Genomic DNA, 24,902 nt, shown 5'->3' with positions numbered 1-24,902 from the left:
TAAACGAGGTGAAAATAAGCAAATTGCTGCATTTTTTGGTTTTAGTCAACTTTGAAAGCTTCTCACACACTCTAAGATGTATGTTTACAAGTCCAGGAATTATTATCATCCTATAAATAAATCATGCAACCTTTTTGTCTGTGTAATAATTATGTAATAATCACACTGAAACCAGAAATAGCTATATTTCTTTATATATCCGTATTTATTATCACTGTCACATTATATATTATATTAAGACCTGTGTGGAAAACATTAGAAAGTCATCAACATGAGTCAAGAACACTCAATTCTACATTTCTTACTCTTGTAGAAAAGAATCTGAGTAAGGGACCAAAGTCTGTACTGGATCCTGGGCTTCAGGTAAAGTGTGCTCCAGTCCTGACAGACGGTGGCCCCGCTGTTGACCAGTTTACAGACGAGAGCTTTATCCATAAAGCTATGGACATGATCATTGAGGATGCAGTGAAGAAGGCAACTGATATAAAAGAAAAGGTATTTCCATTTTCTTCCAGTTTATTTTACTGAGAAAATTGTGAACAATTCGATTCTATTATGACAGTGTGGCATACGTACACTCGTATAGCTAATTATATTACTACCGGTATATATTATTGACAGATCTAAGGGTTCCTACTTCCCAACAACTCCCCTTTACACAAAAATGTGGAATCATATTTTCATTATCTCCTAGCTCAATAAGTGTGTGTTTCATAAATGACATGCAATTCTGATCAATCAAATATGAAGACTGATCTTAACTATCAACACATTTTTACCTCAGTGACCTGGAGAGGAAAGGGTTAAGTCCAATTTACAGTATACTCCATATGAGACACATGAGTCAGTCACTTTGAGTCACTCAAAGGAGAGATCCTGTTCTTGGCAAGTGTAGTGGCCCAGAGCCTCTGCCCGAGGACCAAAAGTCAAATATCTCCCCCGGCCAAAGGGGAGTTTTCCCTTTAGTCATGTGGTTAAGATGTGCCCCTTCCTGCGCCTGAGTGTTACGTTGGTGCTGTGACACGGATCGGGTGTCCCAGTAGTTGTGGTCAAAGGCAGAGACACTGTCCTTGCTCTCCATTATTAATCTCTCTTTAGTTTCTGGCCAGGTTCCTGCCTATTTTAAACAGGCAATCGTTCAGCCACTTTTAAAAAAGCCAAGCTTGGATGCGTCATTACCAAGTAGTTACCGGCCCATCTCCAAGCTAACGTTTTTGTCAAGAATTTTGTTGTTGTTGCAAACCAGCTTGAATCTGTGTTAACTGAATACAATATATATGATAAATTCCAGTCTGGGTTCTGCAAAAAGCACTCCACTGAGACAGCTCTTCTAAGAGTCTCAAATGACCTACTAATGTCAGCCGACTCTGGTAAATGCTCCATCTTGCTGCTACTGGATCTCAGTGTTGCATTCGACACTGAGGATTACTCCATTTTGATAAACAGGCTAAGGGAATGGGTAGGTATCACAGGTAGTGCCCTTGATTGGTTCAAGTCATATCTCACAGGTAGATGTTTTTCTGTAGCAGTAGGCCCCCATGTGTCAAAATCAGTCCCCCTTACATGTGGGGTCCTGCAGGGCTCGGTACTTGGTCCGATTTTATTTGCGCTATATTTGCTCCCATTAGGACGCATTATAAATTCTTTTAAAGGCATCTCCTACCACTTTTACGCAGATGATATTCAGTTATATTGCTCTTTTAACCCTGAATGCCCTGATGATTTTAACTCTAATTTTACTCTTTTAAACAAGTGCCTAACTGCCATTAAGGCATGGCTATCAAGCAATTTCCTCCAGTTAAACGAGGCAAAAACTGAGGTACTTATTGTGGCCTCTGAAGGTGTAGCAGCCAGGGTGGCTGGCTCTGTTGGGTCCCTCAAAAATAATTTAAGCACCAACATCAGGAACCTTGGGGTAAATTTCGATCAGGCCATGAACCTCGACTCACACATAAAATCAGTAACACGCACCTGTTTTTTCCACCTTAGGAATATAGCGAAACTTAGGTCCATTGTCTCCCATTCAGACCTAGAAATGATTATCCATGCCTTCGTGTCCTCCCGCCTGGACTATTGTAATTCAGTTCTCACCTGCCTCAATAAAACATCCATAGATCGCCTTCAATTCATTCAAAACACTGCAGCAAGACTGTTAACTAGGTCCAGCAGAAGGTGTCATATTACTCCAATTCTGGCTTCTTTGCACTGGCTCCCAGTTAATTTTAGGATTCAGTTCAAGGTCCTGGTGCTCACTTTCAGAGCCCTGCATGGCCAAGCACCTGAATATGTGACAGACCTGCTAGAACCCTATGTACCCAGCAGGGCCCTAAGGTCAGCTGACCAGGGTCTACTGGTCATTCCTCGAACTAAGTTAATCACCAAAGGTGATAGAGCCTTTCAGTCTGTAGCGCCCAGACTTTGGAAAGCCCTTCCGCGTGGCCTGAGAGCTGCAGAGTCTGTGGATATTTTTAAGAGCCAGCTAAAAACACTACTGTTTCAACATGCTTTTGGGGAAAGTTATTGAACTTCTCCACTTGTGAAATGTACTGTACTTTGTTTTGTTTTCTGTTTCTCTGACATGCACTGTATATTTCTGTTTTTTTTCTGCTTCCTATTATTTGCATGTTTTTATTGTGCTTGTTCCTGTTCTATGTAAAGCACTTTGTGAGGTATCTCTGTGATAAGTGCTATACAAATAAAATGTACTTACTTACTTACTAGTAAGACACCTGACGGTGGAATGCGACCTCAGGGTGACATCGCCAATTCTTGACCATCTGGCCAACCACAGCGTTTCTCTGACGATTCTAGTTGTTGTCATTCTGGGGGGAGTTTGTTCATGTTTTTGTGAGGGTATCAACCCTAGGAGACACGGGGAGAACATGCAAACTCCACACAGAAAGGCCCTATCGCCAACCACACCTAGGGTGTGAGCGATAGGGCCTAAACATGGAGATGTGGAACTATATATGGAGATAGTCCAGTCCATCATGTCATATGGGACTACCGTCATAGTAGCCATTGTTAGGCCGGAGTCAATGGCTGTCTGTCTGACTGTCTGTACAGGAAGTGATGTCACATGACATACTTTTTATGCCCATATATGAGTCATTCTGTACCACATGTCCATGTTTAGGCCAAACAGGTTCGCTCCATTTCTCCATGTATAGGTCCAAATGCCCAACGTCGAGCTTGACAAGGAGGATACCGCACATTGTACCTCATCCACCCTTTCTTCTCTCTCCTTTTGGTATCTTTATCCTCCTCCTCCTTTTTTTCTTTTCTATTCTTCTCTTTTTTTCACAGCCGCCCCCATATTTACTTTAGAAAATATATATTAAATTCTAAGAACGTTTTGAGTACCAGTTTGATACAAGAGCGAATAAGCGCTACACTTCTGGAATCCTGTGCGTCGACTTAAAGTCGGATCCAGGCCTAATAACTTTATCTAGCCGCCCCGTTGCCACCTCCTTGTTACATTTTCTTTTCTGAGACACATTGTACCTCATCCACCCTTTCTTCTCTCTCCTTTTGGTATCTTTATCCTCCTCCTCCTTTTTTTTCTTTTTCGGAAGGAAGGAAGGAATGAGGAAGGAAGGAAAGTCACTCAAGCGACACGGTTTTTCAGGGTATATGCGACCTTCGGTCGCAATTACAACCACATGTCCAGGTTCACTAGATCAGTTGAGTGATCTACTGTAGGCGGTCAAAATGTCTACAGAAGGGGTCTTCAACGTTTTCAGGCTAAGGACCCCTTAGCTGAGCGAGAGAGATGAAGTAGGGACTACATAACGTAAAAAATTGTGTTGCAGATTTAAAATGTTCATGGGATTTCTTATACATTAGACTTGTTTTACAGCACTATCATCTGTTGGATTAATAATATATTCAACCACTTGAACTGTCAATACCTACTAGTCTGCTCTTCTTTTCTCTCTACACGAAACCTCTGTGCCAAAAATAGCCGATCTACTGCGAGTCGTGAGCTTGTAGATCTGCTATTTTTTGGCTAATGTTCCACTAAGAATAGTTTTGTAAAAACATGATCCTATCACACAAAGATTTGGTGCCCCCCCTGTAGTAACTCTGAGGACCCCCTAGGGATCCCGGACCCCCTGTTGAAGACCTCTGGTCTACAGTTATACCACTGATTGTAATCCTACAATAACAATGGTAGTAGTAATGGTAATAGTAGTAGTAATGCAACAGTAGCAGTTAAATTAAAGGAATAATAATTGTAATATAATAGTAGTGGCAGCGCACCAATATGGATATACTTTTAAACCACCCACCCTTATTGTTCTCAATGCTTTCACATTTCATGTGGTCAAATGTATCCATTTGTCAACCTTTTGAGAGTATGCAAATGTACAGTAAGGGTGCATTTGGTTACATTTAGATTCATACTTTAAAGGGTGCGGCTACTGTAATTTGGTTTAATGTTCTTTTGTTCCATCATGGTCAGGTGTGCGAGTGGCGTGACCCTGAGCAGCTGAAGGAGCTGTTGGACTTGGAGCTGAGGGAAGGAGGCGAGGCACAATCAAAGATCCTACAGCGCTGCAGAGATGCCATTAGATACAGCGTCAAGACCGGTAGGACTCAAACTGCAGTTCACGAGGAAATAGCCTTCACACAATGAATCTGCCTGCAGATTAAAGGGGCCCCACCATGCTTTTCAATATATATATATATATATAATACGGTTTTATACAGGTTTTAGCCTAAACAACCACTCGGATATTTAAATGTCATGTTCTGTCTGTCTCTAATTCCAAGCCGTTTCAGATGCAATACCAAAATGCCCTTTTTTGGCAGCGGGGCGCTGTCTTTGGGCTAAAATTGGAACGATACAGAGAAAATTAGCATGTTACCACGATGAGAACCATGTAGAGTCAACGGGGCGCTGTATAGAGCATCGCAGTGAGGTGTCGGAAGTAAACTGCCCATTCATTTACCCCATAGGGGATTTCATTATCAGCCATACAATCGTAACAATTCAATGAACACTTACCAGTAGGCTTGTGGTTGTAAAATGGTTCTATATGCTCCTGTAGAACCCCCGAGTATGTATGCAATCACTCTAGTTTTAGTAAAAACATGTTTTAATAAAGATTGCACGGAGAAGAACTGCATTACCCATACTGCTAAAAATGTACTTCCGGTGAAATCGACATCTGTGATTGGTGGAGCTTCTTCTTTTGCGTATCTTGCGGTTACCTCGGAAATAGCTACTTGCAGACAGGGGGTCTGCCCGGCAGATTATTGCACTTTAGCAGAACTCCGTGAGTGAGTGTCTTTCTTTTACAATCATGATGCACTATTTTAAAGATGATGATAAGAGCGTCCACAGAGATGAAAATCACTACATGTCAGGCCATATGCTGGCCTGGATAACTAAACTGAGCGTGATTTATGGGATATATTTCAGGCAACAAATGTCATTTCAATGCTTTCTGGGATTGTAGTTTCTGCAGTTTTGACAAAGATTATGTACACAGTGTTGTACCCTGCCCTTTTTTCAGCTTTCTAATTAATCGTTGCATGCAAAAAATTGTGTTTATTGTCATGATTCCTCAGAAGCCGGGGTGGCTTTGTCAGAGGCTTAAAAGACGTTTAAATAAATACTTTATGAAATGTCTATGGATGAAATGCATGGGGAAAACGCTTCCGACACCAGAGTGAGGGCAGGGTGGGGCTTAAACTGCGACGCTCTATACTTGGCTGTCCTTGGGCTAAAATTGGAACGATACAGAGAAGATTAGCATGGTACCACGATGAGAACCATGTAGAGTCAATCCAATTCAAGCCAATTTTAGTACAACTTTACCTCATGGTTCCAACTCATATATATATATATATATATATATATATATATATATATATATATATATATATATATATATATATACAGTGTCAATAGAATATAGCCTCCCAAAAAGTACCGCCCCCTTCTCGAGGGGGCCCAATAGGAAATGAGCCCCTTTGTGACATAAAGAAGGCCTTGTGACATAAACAAGGGCTCGTTCAGACCCGCCCATTCAGAAAATCACTGAAATGAAAGGCAAGGGCTGGAAGAGACACTGGGAAGACCAAAACACAAGAAAAAAAAGAAAAAATTGAAATTCATGGTGGGGCCCCTTTAAGTGCAGGTACGCTGAAGACCTGTCACTTGTGTAAAACAGTGGTTCTCAACCTTTTCAGGCTGCGACCCCCAAAATAATCATATTTTAACTGGGGACCCCCCCCCCCCCCCCACCCTCTAAGAGTTGAGGCATTACATTTTGTATAACACGGTTCTATTGTGAAAATAGCTGATACATGCTCAAAATGTTGATTGCTATTTTCACAATTTTGACCGCTGACCCACTGACTCACTGACGTACGGACAGGATCTGCCGGGTGATACAGATACAGAACAATGTCATGGAAAGGGCTCTAGCTTCTGTTTAATCCTGGACATCTTATGTCAAATTTCAGCAGTGGCCCTCTCAACCTCAGCCTGCCACAATTATTACCCTTATCTCAAAATAACTTCAGAGTGCACCAGTAGACACAGCTCCCTTCTAGTGTCCAATGTCAAATAATATGGGTCATAAATAGATGGTGAAATACTGAGAAGAGAATACAGCCAGGAATGCAAAGTCTGTGAAGTTTGTGGTTTTATTCGCAGACCTTAACATTTGTTTTCAATCAAGGTTTTGCCATTTGCTTTCTTGGAAACTTGATTTCCAAAACGAATGGCTCAAAAATACACTCTATATCTAGAGTATCTATATTTTGACATGACTTAATGAATTACGATTTACAAATGCTTGTCGAAAGCCTGTTTCATGCCACTGTGCAGCACAACACATGAACAGCATCTTTAATAATGAAAAAACATCACGAGGATGCAACTGGGACGTATCATCAGTGATGTAGCCTGGGGTCGACGGGTGTTTCGGGTCTCGCAACATCATACACCCTCGCCCAGGTGACCCAGCCGGGGTTGATCAAGTCCCGACTTACGTCCCAGTAGCTATCCACGATCAGTCCTATTAGGGAAAGACCAGGGTCACTCAATGTGCTGCACCGGAACTACTCTGCCGGGACTGGGGGCAACGCCACTCTGGTGCATGGAAGAACTAGGCTCTGTGGGTTGACTCCTGGCCGGGCTCCTCCTACGTCTCACCAGGTCCTCTCCGTTCAGAACCTGTGCGTTGCACCAGACTCCCAATCCAAACATTCCATTCAGCTGCTGCAGGTGGTTGGGCCGCTAGGGTTGGCCAGTGGTAGTACTGCCAGCTCCACTTGGGCAAGGTGGAGCTGCAGGCTCTGCTTGTGGCTTGAATGGCCCTCCTAAAGGCCTCACCGTGGATTTGTTGGGCTTCTTCCTCACGGAAGACACAGGCTGGGGCGCTAACCCAACCTGCTCCCGGGTGACGTCTACATTCCGGCCGTCAACCGACTCTCCGGTGGTCACCAAACTATTCCTGGTTGTCACATATTCTATTCCTATGAGTCACTATAAATATAACTAATAATGAAAAAACATCACGAGGATGCAACTGGGACGTAACATCAGTGATGTAGCCTGGGGTCGACGGGTGTTTCGGGTCTCGCAACATCATACACCCTCGCCCAGGTGACCCAGCCGGGGTTGATCAAGTCCCGACTTACGTCCCAGTAGCTATCCACGATCAGTCCTATTAGGGAAAGACCAGGGTCACTCAATGTGCTGCACCGGAACTACTCTGCCGGGACTGGGGGCAACGCCACTCTGGTGCATGGAAGAACTAGGCTCTATGGGTTGACTCCTGGCCGGGCTCCTCCTACGTCTCACCAGGTCCTCTCCTGCTCTCACCAGGTTCAGAACCTGTGCGTTGCACCAGACTCCCAATCCAAACATTCCATTCGGCTGCTGCAGGTGGTTGGGCCGCAAGGGTTGGCCAGTGGTAGTATTGCAAGCTCCACTTGGGCAAGGTGGAGTTGCAGGCTCCGCTTGTGGCTTGAATGGCCCTCCTAAAGGCCTCACCGTGGATTTGTTGGGCTTCTTCCTCACGGAAGACACAGGCTGGGGCGCTAACCCAACCTGCTCCCGTGCCCAACTATGCATGTGGCAGAGATCTAACTGTGTGAGTGTCACTTCTACCCAGGCCATCCTCGCTTCTACAACCAGCTGTATGCAGGCATGGACCCCTACTCTCTGGTTGGAAGCTTCATCACAGAGGCCTTGAAACCCAGTTTGTGAGTCACTTCTTTGGAGGTTTTCTAAAATATTTGATTAAATTAAATTATTTTTCATTTATTTTATGTTGTGATTTATTAATGTCTTATTTTAAAGATATTTTAAAATGTATTTATTTTTTGTGAACAGAAATGACAAACAGATGTCAAATGTTTTTGCGAGTCAGAGATAAAGACATTTGAAGATTGTGGAAGAGTTGTCGAGCTTGAGAGATTAAAGTAAATTGCAATGTTGAGTTGGTGGATACAAGACAAAGTTGCTGGTTGAATTCAAGGAAGCACACAGGGGAAGTAGTCAGGTCATTGTAATGGATGAGAGTATTTTCCCCAGCACATATAGGGTGGAAAAGTTGATAATTTATCAAGATTCTAAATATTCCCTTGTTTTTTGTTTTGAAAATAGAAGTAGAAGATCTATAAGATCACAACTTGTGAGCTTGTAGATGGTTGAATTGTAGTACAACAAAAATACTGTAGTTAGCTTAACCTGGCTATTTTAAATGATGTTCATTGTTGGATGCTGTCATGCTAGAGTAACATTGCATACATGTTTTGTCAGGTACACGTTTGAGGTGGCTCCAGTTTTTACCCTGGCGGAGGAAGCTGTGCTAAAGAAGATGATCGAGTTTGTCGGCTGGGAAGGAGGAGATGGCCTTTTTAACCCAGGTTAGAGTGCCATTACACTTGGACGAATAGTAGCCTATACTGTAAGTGATCGTGAAGTGAGATTTCTCCAATTTGGTGCAGTAAAATGTTGCCATTAACAAGTGATAGAATATGACCTTCTCTGGTTCTCAGAAGAAAGCGTGAACTGACCTACTGAGGTATTTGTTTGCATTTTCAAAACAAAAAACAAGGGAATATTTTGAATCTTGATAAATTAGGGACACATTGCTGTCCAACGTGTCAATTTCTAGCTTTGGAAATAAAATGCATCAATGAAATAATGTACATCTTACACTAAGGTCTGTTTGTAAGAAATAATGTACTAACAGCAATCCTGTGTTCTCTGTAGGTGGCTCAGTGTCCAATATGTATGCCATAAACGTAGCTAGATACCATTACTGTCCTGATGTCAAAGAGCTCGGCCTCTCAGCCATACCTCGACTGGCCCTGTTCACATCACAGGAGGTAGGACTTTATAGGACATACTAAATTGAAATGTATATAAATGATGATGTATTATGATGTTTACTCCCTGTTAAACAGGTTTCAAATACTCTTTACCATGGTACCAACCAGACAGGAATACACATTTTAGGGTAGATTTAGTTTGGATTTATTCAGCTTGGAGCAAAAATAATGGCCTGATTCAATAGGTCAAATCCCTGCTAGACTTAATTAAACATTACTAAGCTGCTAGGCCTTGGTAAGTGATGAAAGGTGGTGACTGTAGCAGTTATAGAAGATGGCCTTTTCATATGCCAGGTAGATATGATGATGATGCTGACAATTTGAGTGAAAAAGGCACAACTGATTAGAACAGTGAGCTGCAGTGTGTTATCAACTCAAGTACCAGGCTGTCTCAAATCAGAAATATGTGTTTTCTGGTCTCATGAACTTGAGTGAAGATTCTGAACATTCTTCAGAAGGACAAACCTTTATGTTCTTGGGAAACTCAGCTTGACTCTGCTAGATTATGCCTTGACACAGACTACTGCCACCTCCTGGTATGGAGAGTTATTTCCTCGCATGCAGGCGCCAAAGTCACCCTTCAGTGCCAATAATCTGTCATTTTTGTGAAGATGGGTTGGTGTGTCTGGTACTTAAGATATGTTTTAACTATTTTATAATATAATATTTAGCTATTATGATCTAAACTATTCATCCATCCCTGTTGTCCCCGTTGTCTTGTCTACTAAAATTACAGCCGACAACAAGATTACAAGAAAAAGTCTTTAATTGTAGCTTACCCTTGAATTTTACAAACCATGTAAGCATTTCTGTTAATTGAATGACAATTTTCCCTTCTTTTCAGTGCCATTACTCTATTACCAAAGCAGCGGCTTTCCTGGGAATCGGCACCAAGAATGTTTATGTGATACCGTCTGACAAGAAGTATGCTGGTTCTGACTTACCTTTCATAATCATAGTGGTTCAATGGTCACTAGTAATACACTGTAAAAGCTTCAGTGTTCATTTACCTCTGAGAGTGTAACAAATGGAACCAACTGGACGCATAAGGGTCCAATCAGAGTTCAGGTAACACTGTATTGTGTAGTGTGCCAACATCATGTTGTGTTGTGTGTACACATAGGCCTAGTGCTAGTTTCATATTATGATTGATTATGTATCCTTCTTATGTTGTTTGGATAGAAATAGAGTTGTCGAAAATAGTCAGTAGCCCTAGTGAACTAGTGATCCATTACTTTATTTTGTAAGCCTCCAGTCTTTGTCCCTTTGTCTCTTTGTCTCAGAACAGGTTGTTGGCAGTAATGTATTCATCGTTTGAATTTGATTAAATTAATTATTTCACTGATGCATGCTTTCATTTTGTATTGGTCAGAGGGAAGATGATACCTGAACAGCTGGAGGAGAAGATAATGACTGCTAAAACTGAAGTAAGGATAATAAGAAAAGGTTGAGCCGAGTTAGTGTTCAGAAATGCTATTAGTATATATATATATATATATATATATATATATATATATATATATATATAAATGCTGTACAAGTTAACGCGTTATTAACTAATTAACGCATCAACCTATTAACCACGTTAATTATTTTAAAGAAAAGAAATTGCGATTTTTTTTTTTGTGCCTTTTTTTGTAACCTTTGGGGCTTCCGTAGCGCTCTCTCTGCGCTCCGCATCTCAGAGTGTCATTTGTTAACATTAGCGTGGTGAGCCCAGAGCGGAGCTCAGTTCAAAGTTAGGAACGGAGCTCAAGCTCACTGTGTGTGAGACGGGCCTGAGACCATGAGTGTGTGTGTGTTATTTAGTCAGCATTTGAGCCACAGACCACCATTTGATTAGATTTATTCTCCCAGACCCCAAAAATAAGAGTTAAAGATCTATAAGGGTCCATTTGGTTTACCAACTCTCCATCATTTAGCTGCAGTGGTGGAAAAAGTACTCACATATTTTACTTAAGTAAAAGTACCAATACTACAATGTAGAGATACTCTGTTTCAATTATAAAAGCCCAGAATTCAAAATGTACTTGAGTAAAAGTATGAAAGTGTTGAAAATAGCATATCTACAAGCTCACAACGCGTCACGATGCGACATGTTGTGAGCTTGTAGATCGGCTATTTTCAAACAGCCTAAGTATACAACATGGCTAAAGTGGTTCATGTATGTTTTAAAATATTATAACTTGTATCTGAAAAGTAACTAGTAACTAAAGTTTTCAAATAAATGTAGTGGAGTAAAAGTGCAATATTTCGATCTGAGATGTAGTGGAGTAGAAGTAAAAGTATTGGAAAATTGGAAATACTCAAGTAAAGTACAACTACCTCAAAATTGTACTTAAGTAAATGTACTTAGTTACTTTACACCACTGTTTAGCTGGAACCCCCTCAAGGACCGCTGGTTGAAAACCACCACTGCCTTAAATTATGTAGTGCAGAAGAGTGGTTATAATTTATAATGTAATTCAATAAATAACATTGAGTTTGTAATGTGTTGGATACATAATAAAAGTATAGTATAATTATAAAAAATACATTTATTTGGATGCATCCTGCACCAAATATACAACATAATATGCAAGTTTGAGCCAATAAAAAATAAGTTTTTATTATGTGATTAATCGCGCGATTAACTACAAAAATCATGTGATTAATCACGATTAAAAATGTTAATCTTTGGACAGCACTAATATATATATATATATATATATATATATATATATATATACAGTATATAAATATAGTGACAAGCAGCTAATATTTTAAGTGTTCTAAAAAGCCTCTTTGGTATGTGTGTGCTTGTTTGCTGTGTTGTGTGGATGTGTTCTCAGGGTGCAGTGCCCTTCATGGTCAATGCCACTTCTGGGACAACAGTACTGGGGGCTTTTGACCCCCTGGAAGAGATCGCTGATATCTGTGGCAAACACAACCTATGGCTGCATGTGGACGTGAGTGGATTCGTATAAATCTTCATTTATTTAATGCATTTAATGAGTCTGTCATATTCCAGATACATACTGTACTGTCAGCATAGTCACAGTTTCTGTTTCTTGTCCTTCAGGCATGTTGGGGAGGAGGCGCGCTTATGTCTAGGAAACACAAACACTTGTTAAAGGGTATCCACAGGTAAGAACAGTTAATGCACTCAGTCAGCTCACATCACACCAATGTCACAAGCGATTATGTTAACCAGTAGGCATTTTGTAATACTGGTCATGCATTTTTGCAACATTCATGAATGAGCCAAGTCAACCTCAGTGTACATCATGACTGAGCAAGGCTGACTGTGAAACCCTGTGTGCTGTGTCTGTGTCTCTTAAGGGCCAACTCTGTTGCTTGGAACCCCCACAAGATGCTTATGGCTGGCCTGCAGTGCTGCGCTTTCTTGGTTAGGGACCAGGAGGTAAGAGGGACAACCCTGTAATCAGATCCTGTTGCTACTGATATTAAATGCATCTTCTCTTGCACTGCCCCACCACGTGCACTCTGGTGTTCCAAAAATCAAAAAATGCCAAACAATGCGTCACGATCGGTTGTTTTAGAATTTCTATTGAATAGCGCTTAGTATTTAAGTCCTCTTGGCTCTAGATGTGGCTAGAGGGGATTTGAACATGCTCCTGAATAGCAATAAGCTCCCGTCTAAGCCTGTCCAGCCTGTGGTGAGTCTCGGTTGAAAGGCAGGTATGAGGGTCAAGGTAGGCGAAATGCCAGCTGAAATGCCAGAGAAGTGCCAGCCCGAGGTGCCACAAAGGACTCCCTCTCCCCCTACTACATGTGGAACCAGACTTTTACAGTAAACTAGCCCTTGTAAGAATATTGTTTGAAATTGTGAAATTACACAATACTGAGCAACTGCATGGTCTATTTCTTGCTTACAGTGTTATCAGAAACGGTCTTTGTTGGACTGTGTATCATAGATCAAATAGAGATTGTTTCCAGCCAAGTCACCATTGTTCTTTAGCACTCTCATACGCAGAGGTTGGATGTCATTATGTCAACCAGCTACATTGAACGGTATCTGCAATCTAACCTCATTGGATATAGCAGAGCCAAGTTCTCCAATTCTTTTCATCCTTCTTAGTCAGGGAATTTTAATAAAACCCTGGGAATAAATTCCTTACCAAACAATTTCTTCACCAATGTGTTTGTAAAGGTGTCTGGTAACATATTTAACAAAGATTGAAATTCAACATCCCTAGCAAAATGTTTGACAGCTAGGGTAATTCTGGGTCTCATTCACTTACTATACTCTGTACTATAAGGGAAAAAATGACTCCCAAAAATCTGCTTTAAGTGGGGTGTGAGGGGTCTAACTAGGTGGTTTTAATTATTCTGAATCCATTGCAAGCATTTGTTTTGCACGAAAAACATTCTTTGGGCCAAAAATGGACCCCATACAACTTGTGAAAAGTGATGACTCATCACTAAACCATAGTTCTTTTGGGTCAGTTTTTAGCCCAACGAATGTTTTTCGTGCAAAACAAATGCTTGCAATGGATTCAGAATAATTAAAAACACCTAGTTAGACCCCTCACACCCCACTTAAAGCATATTTTTGGGAGTGATTTTTTCCCTTATAGTACAGTGTATAGTAAGTGAATGAGACCCAGAATTACCCTAGCTGTCAAACATTTTGCTAGGGATGTTGAATTTCAATCTTTGTTAGATATGTTACTAGACGCCTTTACGAACACATTGGTGAAGAAATTGTTTGGTAAGGAATTTATTCCCATATTTGACAGTTATTCTGCTAATTTTCCCTGACTATCTATTTTCAATAATGTAATATGTTATATTCACATAATTCACATATTTTAATATGCATTCCCTTGGCTCTCCTCTGCCTCTCCAGGGTCTTCTCAAGCATTGCCACTCTGCATCTGCCTCCTACCTCTTCCAGCAAGATAAGTTCTATGACATCAGCTACGACACTGGGGACAAGTCCATCCAGTGCAGCCGTAAAGCAGATGCCTTCAGGTTCTGGTTGATGTGGAAGGCCCTGGGAACCACAGGGCTGGAGGACAGGGTGAATAGTGCCCTTGCCATGGCCAGGTTAGTCTGATGGGACAGAATAGAATGGTGCGGTGATTGTCAACCTCATGACCCCTCAGTTTGATGCATTAAGCCACGAACGCCCATTTGATTTGATCTTTCTCTTGGACCCCTATCTATATTGTAAAATCCTCAGTGATAATTTAACTCTGAGAGTGTATAAATGGAACTAAATTGTACAAATTGGAAATATTTGTATAGTCTCTACTGACCTGCAAATGTCCTTGCGGGTCAGTAGAGGTCCTTGGCCTTGGAGGTCAAGACCCCATTCAGAACCAGTGTGGAATAGAATTGAGCTCACTGAGAATGTAATGCTCAAAACGCATTTTTGTGATACAATGAAAAAATTTAGCGGGAACAAACCACACAGAAAATGCGCAAGCTGCAGTGCTGGCAGAAATATCTTATCTGCTCAAGGTTTGTAGAATTACATGCACGATTGCTACAGGCTATTCAAAATGACCATGCAGTCTCTGGCATCAGTTGCACTATATTTAGAGGGGACTTCTAGACTGTTTATGGCCCGCGGTGTAGTGACTTGGATACAGGTCGTGGCAGTTGTCTGACTGTTAGATAGAAGTGCCCTGACCCCCCTGAACTGCTCACCTTTACGGGTGAACCACAGTGAAGCAGCAGGGTGTCATAGGGGAGAGTGTTTTTTGCAGGTCTTTCAGTCCGAGTGTATCAAAAAAAGCAACTGGGTTAATGCAGCGGAAGCTTGCAAGTCAGGGGGACGGATATACACCTAAACCTAACCTTAACCTAACCCTAACCTCAGTAAAACTAACGCGGGTGAATGTAAACCTGGTTAAATGCTAACCTGCCGACGCTGGTGAATGCTAACCTGGTGAAATGCTGACCTGCCGAGTCATTGGTGGATGCTAACCTAGTGAATGTTAAACTGGTTGGACCAACAGTGCTTAACCCAGTTGCTTTTTTGATACACTCAGACTGAAAGACCTGCAAAAATCACTGTCCCGGTGTCATAGAGAGTGGGATGGGTAGATGGAGATAAATAACAGCAATATGCTCTTCCTCTCCATTCAAGTAATCTTTATTCCTGTCCTTCTCAGTTGATTCACTGACTAAGCAGTAGAAGATGGATGCTCACTGGATTCATCAAATGCTTGTCTGGTAGACACTGACTCTAGTGGTTTACGGGAAAACAAATTCTTTGGTTAATATTTTAAATCGAAATATCCTTACAGCAATACAGGGCAGGGCGTACGTACAGTATGTGATGTCGCTGAGTATTACTAAGCATGGACACACAGCAACTCGCCTCCTACATATATATATATATATATATTTATATATATATTTTTATTTATTTATATATACTGGCCTACAGCCCCCTGCGGGGGCCTGGCCCCTTTGTGTGTGTGCCTGTTAGTCCCCCTTGGTGTGAAGCAGACAGACTGTGATGTTGCTCTCTCTGGAAGTGCCCCCGGACTGGGAGTGTGCTGCTTGGTGACGCCCATTTGTGATGTAAATCGCATCACAGGACAGCCGCCTACAGGCCAAAATTTGGGAAAATATTTTAAACATTTGGGGATTATGAGAAGTAGAGACACATCTGAAGGTGATAAAGTTGATGTTGGGCAAGGTACATGCGTTATTGATTTTTGTATTATGTTTTTTAGACAATTGAACAACTGCTGAACGTGGAGTTACAGATGGACAAACGGACAAACATACACACTATTTTTTGGGGCGATTCTAATTAAGGTTGTGGGATATATATATATATATATAATATATATATATAGAAGTGTATTGAAGAACCACAACAGCTTCACATGGTTTTGCAACTCAGAGTTTCATGTCAGGACAATCATCAGGCAAAAAGCCTGCAACAACAAGAAAGGACATACATGAGATAATATGACATTTGTAAAAATACAGGCATATCCGCAAATCACAAAAATCAATACATGAGTGTACTTCAGGTTGATAGCAGGTATGGACTAGAGTAACTCAGACGACTACTATCCAGTAAACAGACCAGGGCTGAGGAAAGTCATAGTACATGCAAGTTCTATACTGTATGTGCAAACAAAAGTGCATAACTCACCAAATAAGGTGCAAGAAACAACCAGTTCTATTTCATCCCTCCTGACCGCCAGAGGCGGTGCTTTAAGCACTGAATGATTCCCTTCGCGCATGCGCAGTCGAGCATTTATACCAACAACGTCACGACGTGACCCCGGGATGAACCGGAAGAGGTTATATCTTCCATCGGTTACCGGGGGTTCAGTCCCTTTTTCTTTCTCGCGCGCGCAGGTTGTGAATCTGCGACGAGCCATATATTATTACTTTTCTGCAAGTTGCCGGTAGTTCCGCGACCACTAAGGTCGGAGCAGCGGATTCGCCCTCCAGGAGCTGCGACTTGTTACTTTGTTTTTTCTTCTATCGAAGCCAAGGTAAGCCACAGTGTGACAACCTGTGTTTGCAAAAGCCGCGTTCACGCCGCTTCCCTCGGGCATACGGTTGATGTTGATGCCGCGAACGTAGCCTCTGGCGTGACGTTCCGACAAGCTAGAGTTTTTTTCATTTGGCGATTTGTTTACTTTGTTTTTGTGAGCTAACGCTATTATTTAGAAACGGCAGGCGTCAGCGCTGCCTGTTTTTGTTTATATTAGCTTTGTAAGGTTAAGTAGCAATAGTGCCAATAACGGCAAGCGTTTTTTGCTGCCTGTTTTTCGTTTACGTTTGTTTGGTAAGCTAAAGTAGTTTACGTTTGTTTGGTAAGCTAAAGTAGCTAAAGCTATACTATTGACGGTGCTAAGCGTTATCGCTACGGCAAGCGTTAGCGCTGCTTGTGTCTTATGGCCGGATTTATAGCGACGGCAAGCGTTAGCGCTGCCTGTTTATTTTGTACTGCTGAACTTTTCTGTTTGTTAGCGGGGCTTTGTGTTTGTGTTTTGTGTTGTTTGCTGGTGTAGGCGGCGTTCGCGCCCCCTCCCCCAGCCCACGGCACCCGTTCATCAGCCAGCTGCGTCCGCGCCCTGAGCTGTATTACTAGTTTGTGTGGTAGCATCCCATCCAGCATGCATAATTCCCACCTCTGTACCGAGTGTCAGGCCTCCCTCCATCCGGAGGATGGCCATGATCTATGCCCAACGTGCCTCGGCCTCGACCACGTGAGGGAGGCACTTGAGGGAAACCCATGCATGAACTGCAGCTACATGCCAAGGACAGTCAGGCAGGCCAGGCTGGCAGAGGTGGAACATCCCCTCCCTTCGGGCCAAGGGGCCTCTTCTAGAGCTGAACGCTCAAAGCGCCGGGCCGATGCAGCCGCTACTGCCACTGCTGGCCCTCCCACAAAAAAAAAGAAATCAAAATCAGACCACCGACTGGCATCAAAGGTCGATGATCTCTCCTCTGAGTTGGGGCGCATGAGAGAAATGCTCACACGCCAGTCGGAGCCCTCCTCAGAGCGGGCCCGGGTGCCTGCGCAGCAGATGCCATACCTGCTCCCAGAGGAGGATACGCTTTCACTAGCTGCATCTGCCACCGACTTTCGGGAGTACGACGATCAGGGTGGGGACAGTGCCTCCCAGACCTCGGATCTGGACTCCCGCTCCTCTGCCCAGTCTTCACTGCTGGAGACAGAGGATAGCTCCATGCGAGCCGTTTTGCGCTTGGCTCTGGAGCGCCAAAGGCTGGCCATACCGCAGCAGGCGGGGTCAGCCCCTGCTAGCCGCTTTTTCCCGCACAGGTCAGCCTCCACAGCATTTGCTGTGCCGCATGCGGAAGATTACATTAGAGAACTGCAGGCCTGCTGGAGAGATACCAAGGCCTGCTCCCGCCTTTCTGCCAACGGCCGTACTCTGGCAGCCATGCACGACGCAGAGCGTCTTGGCCTGGACAGCATGCCAGGGGTCGAGCCCAATATTGCAGCCCTTGTCATTCCCCCTGACGAGGTGGTGCGCAGGGACATGAGATGTCCCCGGCCACAGTGCAGACAGACGGATGACCTGCTTATCAGGGGCTACAATTCGGGAGCCCGTGCCGCCAGGATCGGCAACTCCCTGTCGCACCTCCTAATTGCCCTCTCTACCTCGCTGCAGGAGGCCACAGCCACTGACGCAGGCACTACCACAGATCCCATTACTTTCTGTGATGCGTCTCTGGAGGCTTTTGGTCTACTAACACAGGAGCTTGGGAGGATGATGTCCACCATCGTCCAAGCCCGTCGCCAGGTCTGGCTCTCCCAGGCTAGGCTGGGAGAGAGGTCCAGAAGAACTCTCCGCGGTCTCCCGGTAGAACCGGGAACCGTCTTCGGCCCGGGTGCGCAGCAGGCGCTAGACCAGACCATCCAGGCAGGGCAGACAAGGCAGCAGCTGCTAGCTCTGCAGCAGTACCCTAGGCCTTTCAACAGGCCTCCATCCGGTAGGGGCAGGGACTCCTCGGCTGCTCCAGGAACCCACCCGCCACCAGACTACTATAGGGACCAGGGGCCTCAGCACAGGCAGAACCGTGGCTCTCGGGAGACCAGCTACTTGCCCCCTAGGCAATTTCGTGCCCCGGACCCTGGTAGACCCCCTCCCAGGGCCCCTAGGGGCCGGGGGGGGCCGGGGGGGCAAGCACTGAGACCGGGGGACCGGCCGTCGGATACTTCTCCCATCAGCAGCTCAGTCAATGGGCTGCTCAAGCTTCAGACCCGTGGGTGATTGCCACCTTAACCCACGGGTACAAGCTTCAGTTCCGACGCCGGCCCCCCACAGCCAGCCGGGTCAAAATGACCATCATAGGCGACCCGGCAAAGGCGCTCGCACTCGACCAGGAGCTATCTGCCCTCCTGGCCAAGGGCGCCATCGAGGAAGTAGACCCTCTGCAGGACCCCAACGGGTTCTACTCGACCTACTTTCTCGTGACGAAAAAGACCGGCGGATTCCATCCAGTCCTAGACCTAAGGGGACTGAACAGGTACCTGAAGGTCTTGCCTTTTCATATGTTGACCACGGCAGACGTAGTGCGCACTGTCGTACGTGACGAGTGGTTCACTTCAATAGATTTAAAAGACGCATATTTTCATGTCCTCCCCTTCGGGCTCTCCCTCTCCCCAAGGGTATTCACCAGGGTTGTGGCAGCAGCTCTCCAGCCCCTGCAGTCCCGAGGCATGAAAGTTCTTCCCTACCTGGACGACTGGCTAGTTTGTGCGGCATCCCGGGCACAAGTAGCAGACGATACAGCACGCCTCCTGTCCCACGCAGCCCGCCTGGGTCTAAAGGTAAATTTAGAAAAGAGTTGCCTTATTCCATGCCAACGTACAGTTTTTATCGGCCTGTCCCTGGATACAGTGAGCATGATGGCCTGTGTGTCCCCCCGTCGGGTGAACGACATCATAAGGGCACTTACACGCTTCAAAAGAGGCAGGCGACTGCCATTTCTGGCTTATCTCCGCCTCTTGGGCAGGCTAACTTCTGCTGCGGCTGTTGTGCCGCTAGGCCTGCTCTCCCTGCGGCCCCTGCAGAGGTGGCTCAACAGCTTCCGTCTCGAATCCAGAGCGAGACTGACGTGTAGAGATCACGGTGGCAAGACAGTGCCTCCTTGCCCTGTCTTTATGGAGAGACAGGGCCTACATCTCAGGGGGTGTCCCTATGGGTTCCATCCCATCCCGCAGGGAGCTAGTTACCACCGACGCCTGCCCGTTGGGCTGGGGCGCAGTGTGGCAAGGCAGGACGGCTCGGGGACAATGGTCCGAGGCCGACTGCATGAAGCACATCAACGTGCTGGAGCTGAAAGCTGTGCACCTTGCCCTGAGGTGCTTTATGCCGTACCTCAGGGGCAAACACGTCCTTGTTCGGTCGGACAATATGTCGACCGTATACCACGTCAACCATCAGGGTGGGACCAAGTCCGCTCAACTGCTGCAGGTCGCCACGGACCTCCTGCAGTGGGCAGCCCCCCGTCTAGCCAGCCTACGGGCTATCTTCATCCCAGGGGAGAGGAACCAGGTAGCGGACTTCCTCTCCCGCCAGAGTCCTCCATCGGGGGAGTGGCGCCTTCACCCAGACGTGGTGCAAACCATCTGGGGGGCGCTTTGGCAGGGCGGAGGTGGACCTGTTCGCCTCAAGAGCGTCAACCCACTGCCCGCTCTGGTTCTCCTTAGCGGAGAAGGACAGTCTTCTGGGCCAGGATGCACTGGCCCACCCCTGGCCAGAGGCCCTTCAGTATGCTTTTCCTCCTCTACCTCTGATTCATCAAGTACTTCACAGAGTAGTTCAGGGGAGTCACACAGTTCTTCTGGTGGCTCCCTTCTGGCCGGGGAGGGTATGGTTCCCTCTCCTGCACCAACTCTGCCGCGGGTCACCATGGCACCTCCCCGGCAGGAGAGACCTGCTCTCACAGTTAGGGGGGAGGATTTGGCATCCCGACCCGCAACGCCTCCAACTGTGTGTCTGGCCATTGGAGGGCCCGACCCGCTGCTGAGCAGCGTTCACAAGCGGTTCAAAACACCATCTTGAACGCAAGAGCACCATCCACCAGGTTGCAGTACAACAACAGGTGGACACTGTTCTCCAAGTGGTGCAGGGAGAAGAGGGAGGATCCGGTGCACTGTTCGGTGCCCATAATCCTGGACTTCCTTGAATACCTCCTGGACAAAGGCCTGACCCCATCTACCCTAAAGGTATACTTGGCAGCTATTTCCTGTTATCACGTCAGGGTGGACAACAGCACAGTGGGGAGCCATTACTTGGTGTCCCGGTTCCTAAAGGGAGCTCAGAGGGACCGTCCTCAGAGAGCTCTTAGATCCCCGTCATGGGACCTTAATGTAGTGCTGGGTGCCCTTTGCGGGCCTCCGTTTGAGCCCTTGGCACAAGCAGAGCTCAAGTGGCTGTCGTACAAGACAGCCTTCCTGCTGGCTATTACATCTGCCAAGCGTGTCAGCGAGCTGCACGCGTTATCAATCAGCGACACGTGTCTTAGGTGGAATCCGGACGGGTCAGGCGTCACCCTGTGGCCCAACACAGCCTTCCTTCCAAAGGTGTTGGCAACAGCCCACCTCAATCAGCCTATTATGCTGGCCCAGTTTAGTCCTCCTCCAGGTGAGCAGACGGACCAGCTGAAGCTGTGTCCTGTGCGGGCCCTGAGGGCCTATATAGGTGCTACCACACGCATCCAGCGATCGGAGCAGTTGTTCCTCTGCCATGGTGGCGCTAATAAGGGCCATGCCCTCTCTAAACAGCGCCTGTCGCACTGGGTAGTCGACACCATCACCCATGCCTATCACATAAGTAATCGCCCCAGACCACCAGGTGTGCACTGTCACGAGACCATGAGTGTCTCCACCTCCTGGGCTGCCCTGAGGGGTGTGCCCCTCGAGGAGATATGTGCCGCCGCCTCTTGGACCTCAGCAGGCACCTTCTCGAGGTTCTATAGAGTAAATGTGGCCACTCCCCACCCATTGGGTGTGGTCCTCCTCCCGGAAACCTCTGATTCGACTGTTTAAGGTTTGTAATCAGGGTTCCTTGTGACTTTGTTGGTACAAGTCATTCAGTGCTTAAAGCGCCGCCTCTGGCGGTCAGGAGGGATGAAATAGAACGAAAGTTACGTATGTAACTACGGTTCTATGAATCCCGAATGACCGCCAGAGCGCTCAGTCACTCGGAACCCTCGCGTTCTTGCGAGAAAGTTCTGTAGGGACTGAACCCCCGGTAACCGATGGAAGATATAACCTCTTCCGGTTCATCCCGGGGTCACGTTGTGACGTTGTTGGTATAAATGCTCGACTGCGCATGCGCGAAGGGAATCATTCAGTGCTTAAAGCACCGCCTCTGGCGGTCATTCGGGATTCATAGAACCGTAGTTACATACGTAACTTTCGAATTACATGGATGTTATACGGCTGGAGAGTGTACAAATGGAACCAAATGGACTTTACAGTGCAGTTTTGATATATTGTGTTGATTGTTGAGCGGTAACCAAAATGCTAAAAGATGAACAATACAGTAACATAATCAGTCCTTAGCTCTGAATAATATTCGAAAGAACATCCTTCTTTTTTCCTTTTTACCCCCAACTTGTAGGTATCTTGCAGATGAGATCAAGAAAAGAGAGGGCTTCCGCCTATTGATACAGGTAAGATATTCCAAGCACGTTTTTTGGAACTATTCACAGAGCAATATTATCAAAAAATCAAATACATTTATATTAGGCTTTTTAACAGCAATGATATATATATATATATATATATATATATATATATATGTATTTCTTTTTTTGTTTTTATCACCTATAGCCGGAATATACAAACGTTTGCTTTTGGTACATTCCACCAAGTCTGAGGAGCATGCCAGATAGTGCTGAGTTCTGGCAAAAGGTCCACACTGTAAGTAAAGAAATGCTTATATTTTGACATGACAATTATGTTTTATTATTATTGTCTCCACCAGGAGAGTATGTTTTCACCCCTGTCCATCCGTGTGTCCGTCCATCCATCCGTGTGTCCGTCCGTCCGCGTGTCCGTCCGTGTGTCCGATTAGATTATTAACAACTAATCTCCGGTGCCGTTGGCCCTGTCGCGGCCAAACTGTGCACACACACTCCCTGATGCCAATTCAGAACCTCCGCCCCACATTTCTCACATGGCCCTGTTCTAGCGCCACCATGAGGCCGATGTTTTCAAAACACATATCTGTACACTACTCCTACAGATTCTGTCCACAAATCATGCAAATCTGTAGACAGTATCTCTACAGTCATGTGATCAAAATGGATCTGTCCGATTTTCCATATTCCATCCTGATTGGCTACAATTGGCTTCCAAAGTTGAAACAAAATGCATCAAATCATGACGGTCTCCCCAGACTTAATTCGGCCTGGCGGGACAATAAACGTATACTGTGGTTAGTGTGCTTTGGTTAGAAGTCACCAAAATTGTCATGTGGGAAAGGGTAGGAAAATAAGCAACAAATGTGAAGAAATAGAAATTGTATTACTGGTGTCCATGAGAGCAGTCTTTGTCTTAGAACAAACCCATTCTGAACTATTTTCAGCCCCAAACCTCACTCATTCATTATACCTTACTGGAATATAGTTAATCACTGTAATGTATCCTTTCCCCCCCTAGGTGGCACCAACTATAAAAGAACGCATGATGAAGAAGGGCAGCATGATGGTAGGCTACCAGACCCATGGAGACAAAGCTAACTTCTTTAGAATGATCATTATCAGCCCTCAGGTCAGCAAAGAGGAACTGGACTTCTTCTTGGATGAGATAAACCATCTGGGGGAGGACCTGTGATGAACTTTTGCAAGGAGTTTCAGTGTCATTGTCAAATGTCCTTTAACTCTGTGTTCATCCGTTCTTCATGGAAGGACTTATGTGTGGACAAAATAATGTCACTGAATAGAAACCAGCACATATCTGAACGTAGAAATCATGGTTACGACAGGGTTCACGTATAATTGATGAAACGTTCATATCTTGACAATCACAGGCAGCATAAGAATGATTGGGTGTTGATAAACGTGGCGGCTGAAAACAACATTTATTTGTTTAGTTTCTTAGAATGTTAAGTGTACCGTCTTTTCTCTGAAACTGTATTGAGAGTAAAAAGTTAGGGTGTCTTTATCTGTGTTAAGATAGTGTAGGTCTGGAGAAAGAATTCAAGAAATCAAGGATAGTGTTTAATTTGGAACGGAGGAGCCGTTCATTCTTGTTTTTCTTTTGATTCATTTTCTTTTTCATCTTTGCTACACTAAATCTAATCCATTAATAAACTGTAAGGGATTCTTAAATAATGCTTGACCAAACTGTAGCCTAGTCCCACCTACTGTCAGTGTCTACCAGCTACATCTGTATTTTTCTTTTGGCTTTTATTCTCATAGATAAACAACATAACAAATTATAAGTAGAATCATTCATCTGTGTTGGTAATATGGTATTTAGGACGGAAAGTTTGCCAAGAGTATTATTTTGTTTCCGAATAATATTTAGTGTTACCTTTCTTACTTTTTGTTATTTAGCTGGTCCCAGGTAGCATTGTTACTTTTATTACACTTGCTACTTTCCCGAACCTTTCGTGCCGGTTCGGGAAAACCGAACGGTTCTCGAGATATGCGGATTACATACACACACACGGGCAGACACACTCACAGAGACTTCTCGCATTTATTGTAAGATGTAGGCTACTGTTTGAGATTTGTTTAAAGCAAACTTTGTTTCTCTACTAGCAGCGCTGTATTTTCTAATTGAATTAAATTAAACTAGAAAATGAAATCATAAGTAATGCAAAAGACTAGAAATCGTTTTTGTTTTCCCACCATTAGATCTGCTGAGATCCATTCTTTCTAAATAGCCCCTAGAGGTGTGTGCGCGTGCACTGCACACACGTGCACATCACATCAATAAATGACCATTGGGAATGGAGGGGTTTTATGCCAGTAGAGCATTTATGCATTTTTTTTTAAACGCTCCATTCTCATTGAAATGCATTGGCGGAATGGGGAATCCCCTCTCAATGGTACTTTGGTGTGAC

The 24,902-nt window shown here is 44.6% G+C and overlaps 1 protein-coding gene across 1 annotated transcript; it reads left to right on the top strand.

Annotated features, from left to right (window-relative positions):
* Nucleotides 1-441: 441 nt before the first annotated feature.
* LOC308281545 (acidic amino acid decarboxylase GADL1-like) lies at nt 442-23,665 on the top strand (the record flags this gene model as incomplete). Its single annotated transcript, XM_080721778.1, has 14 exons — nt 442-495; nt 4,466-4,592; nt 8,136-8,226; nt 8,786-8,892; nt 9,242-9,357; nt 10,205-10,284; nt 10,733-10,787; nt 12,192-12,308; nt 12,422-12,486; nt 12,682-12,763; nt 14,213-14,412; nt 22,449-22,500; nt 22,661-22,750; nt 23,492-23,665. 14 exons carry the CDS (start codon nt 442-444, stop codon nt 23,663-23,665), a joined length of 1,410 nt encoding a protein of 469 aa, XP_080577904.1.
* Between the last annotated feature and the right edge of the window lie 1,237 nt (nt 23,666-24,902).

This window comes from Nannobrachium achirus (genome assembly GCF_963921795.1).
Source record: "Nannobrachium achirus genome assembly, chromosome: 3".
In the NCBI taxonomy this organism is placed as follows: domain Eukaryota; kingdom Metazoa; phylum Chordata; class Actinopteri; order Myctophiformes; family Myctophidae; genus Nannobrachium; species Nannobrachium achirus.
Note: the sequence above shows the minus strand (reverse complement) of the source record. Positions and strands in the feature narration are given on the sequence as shown.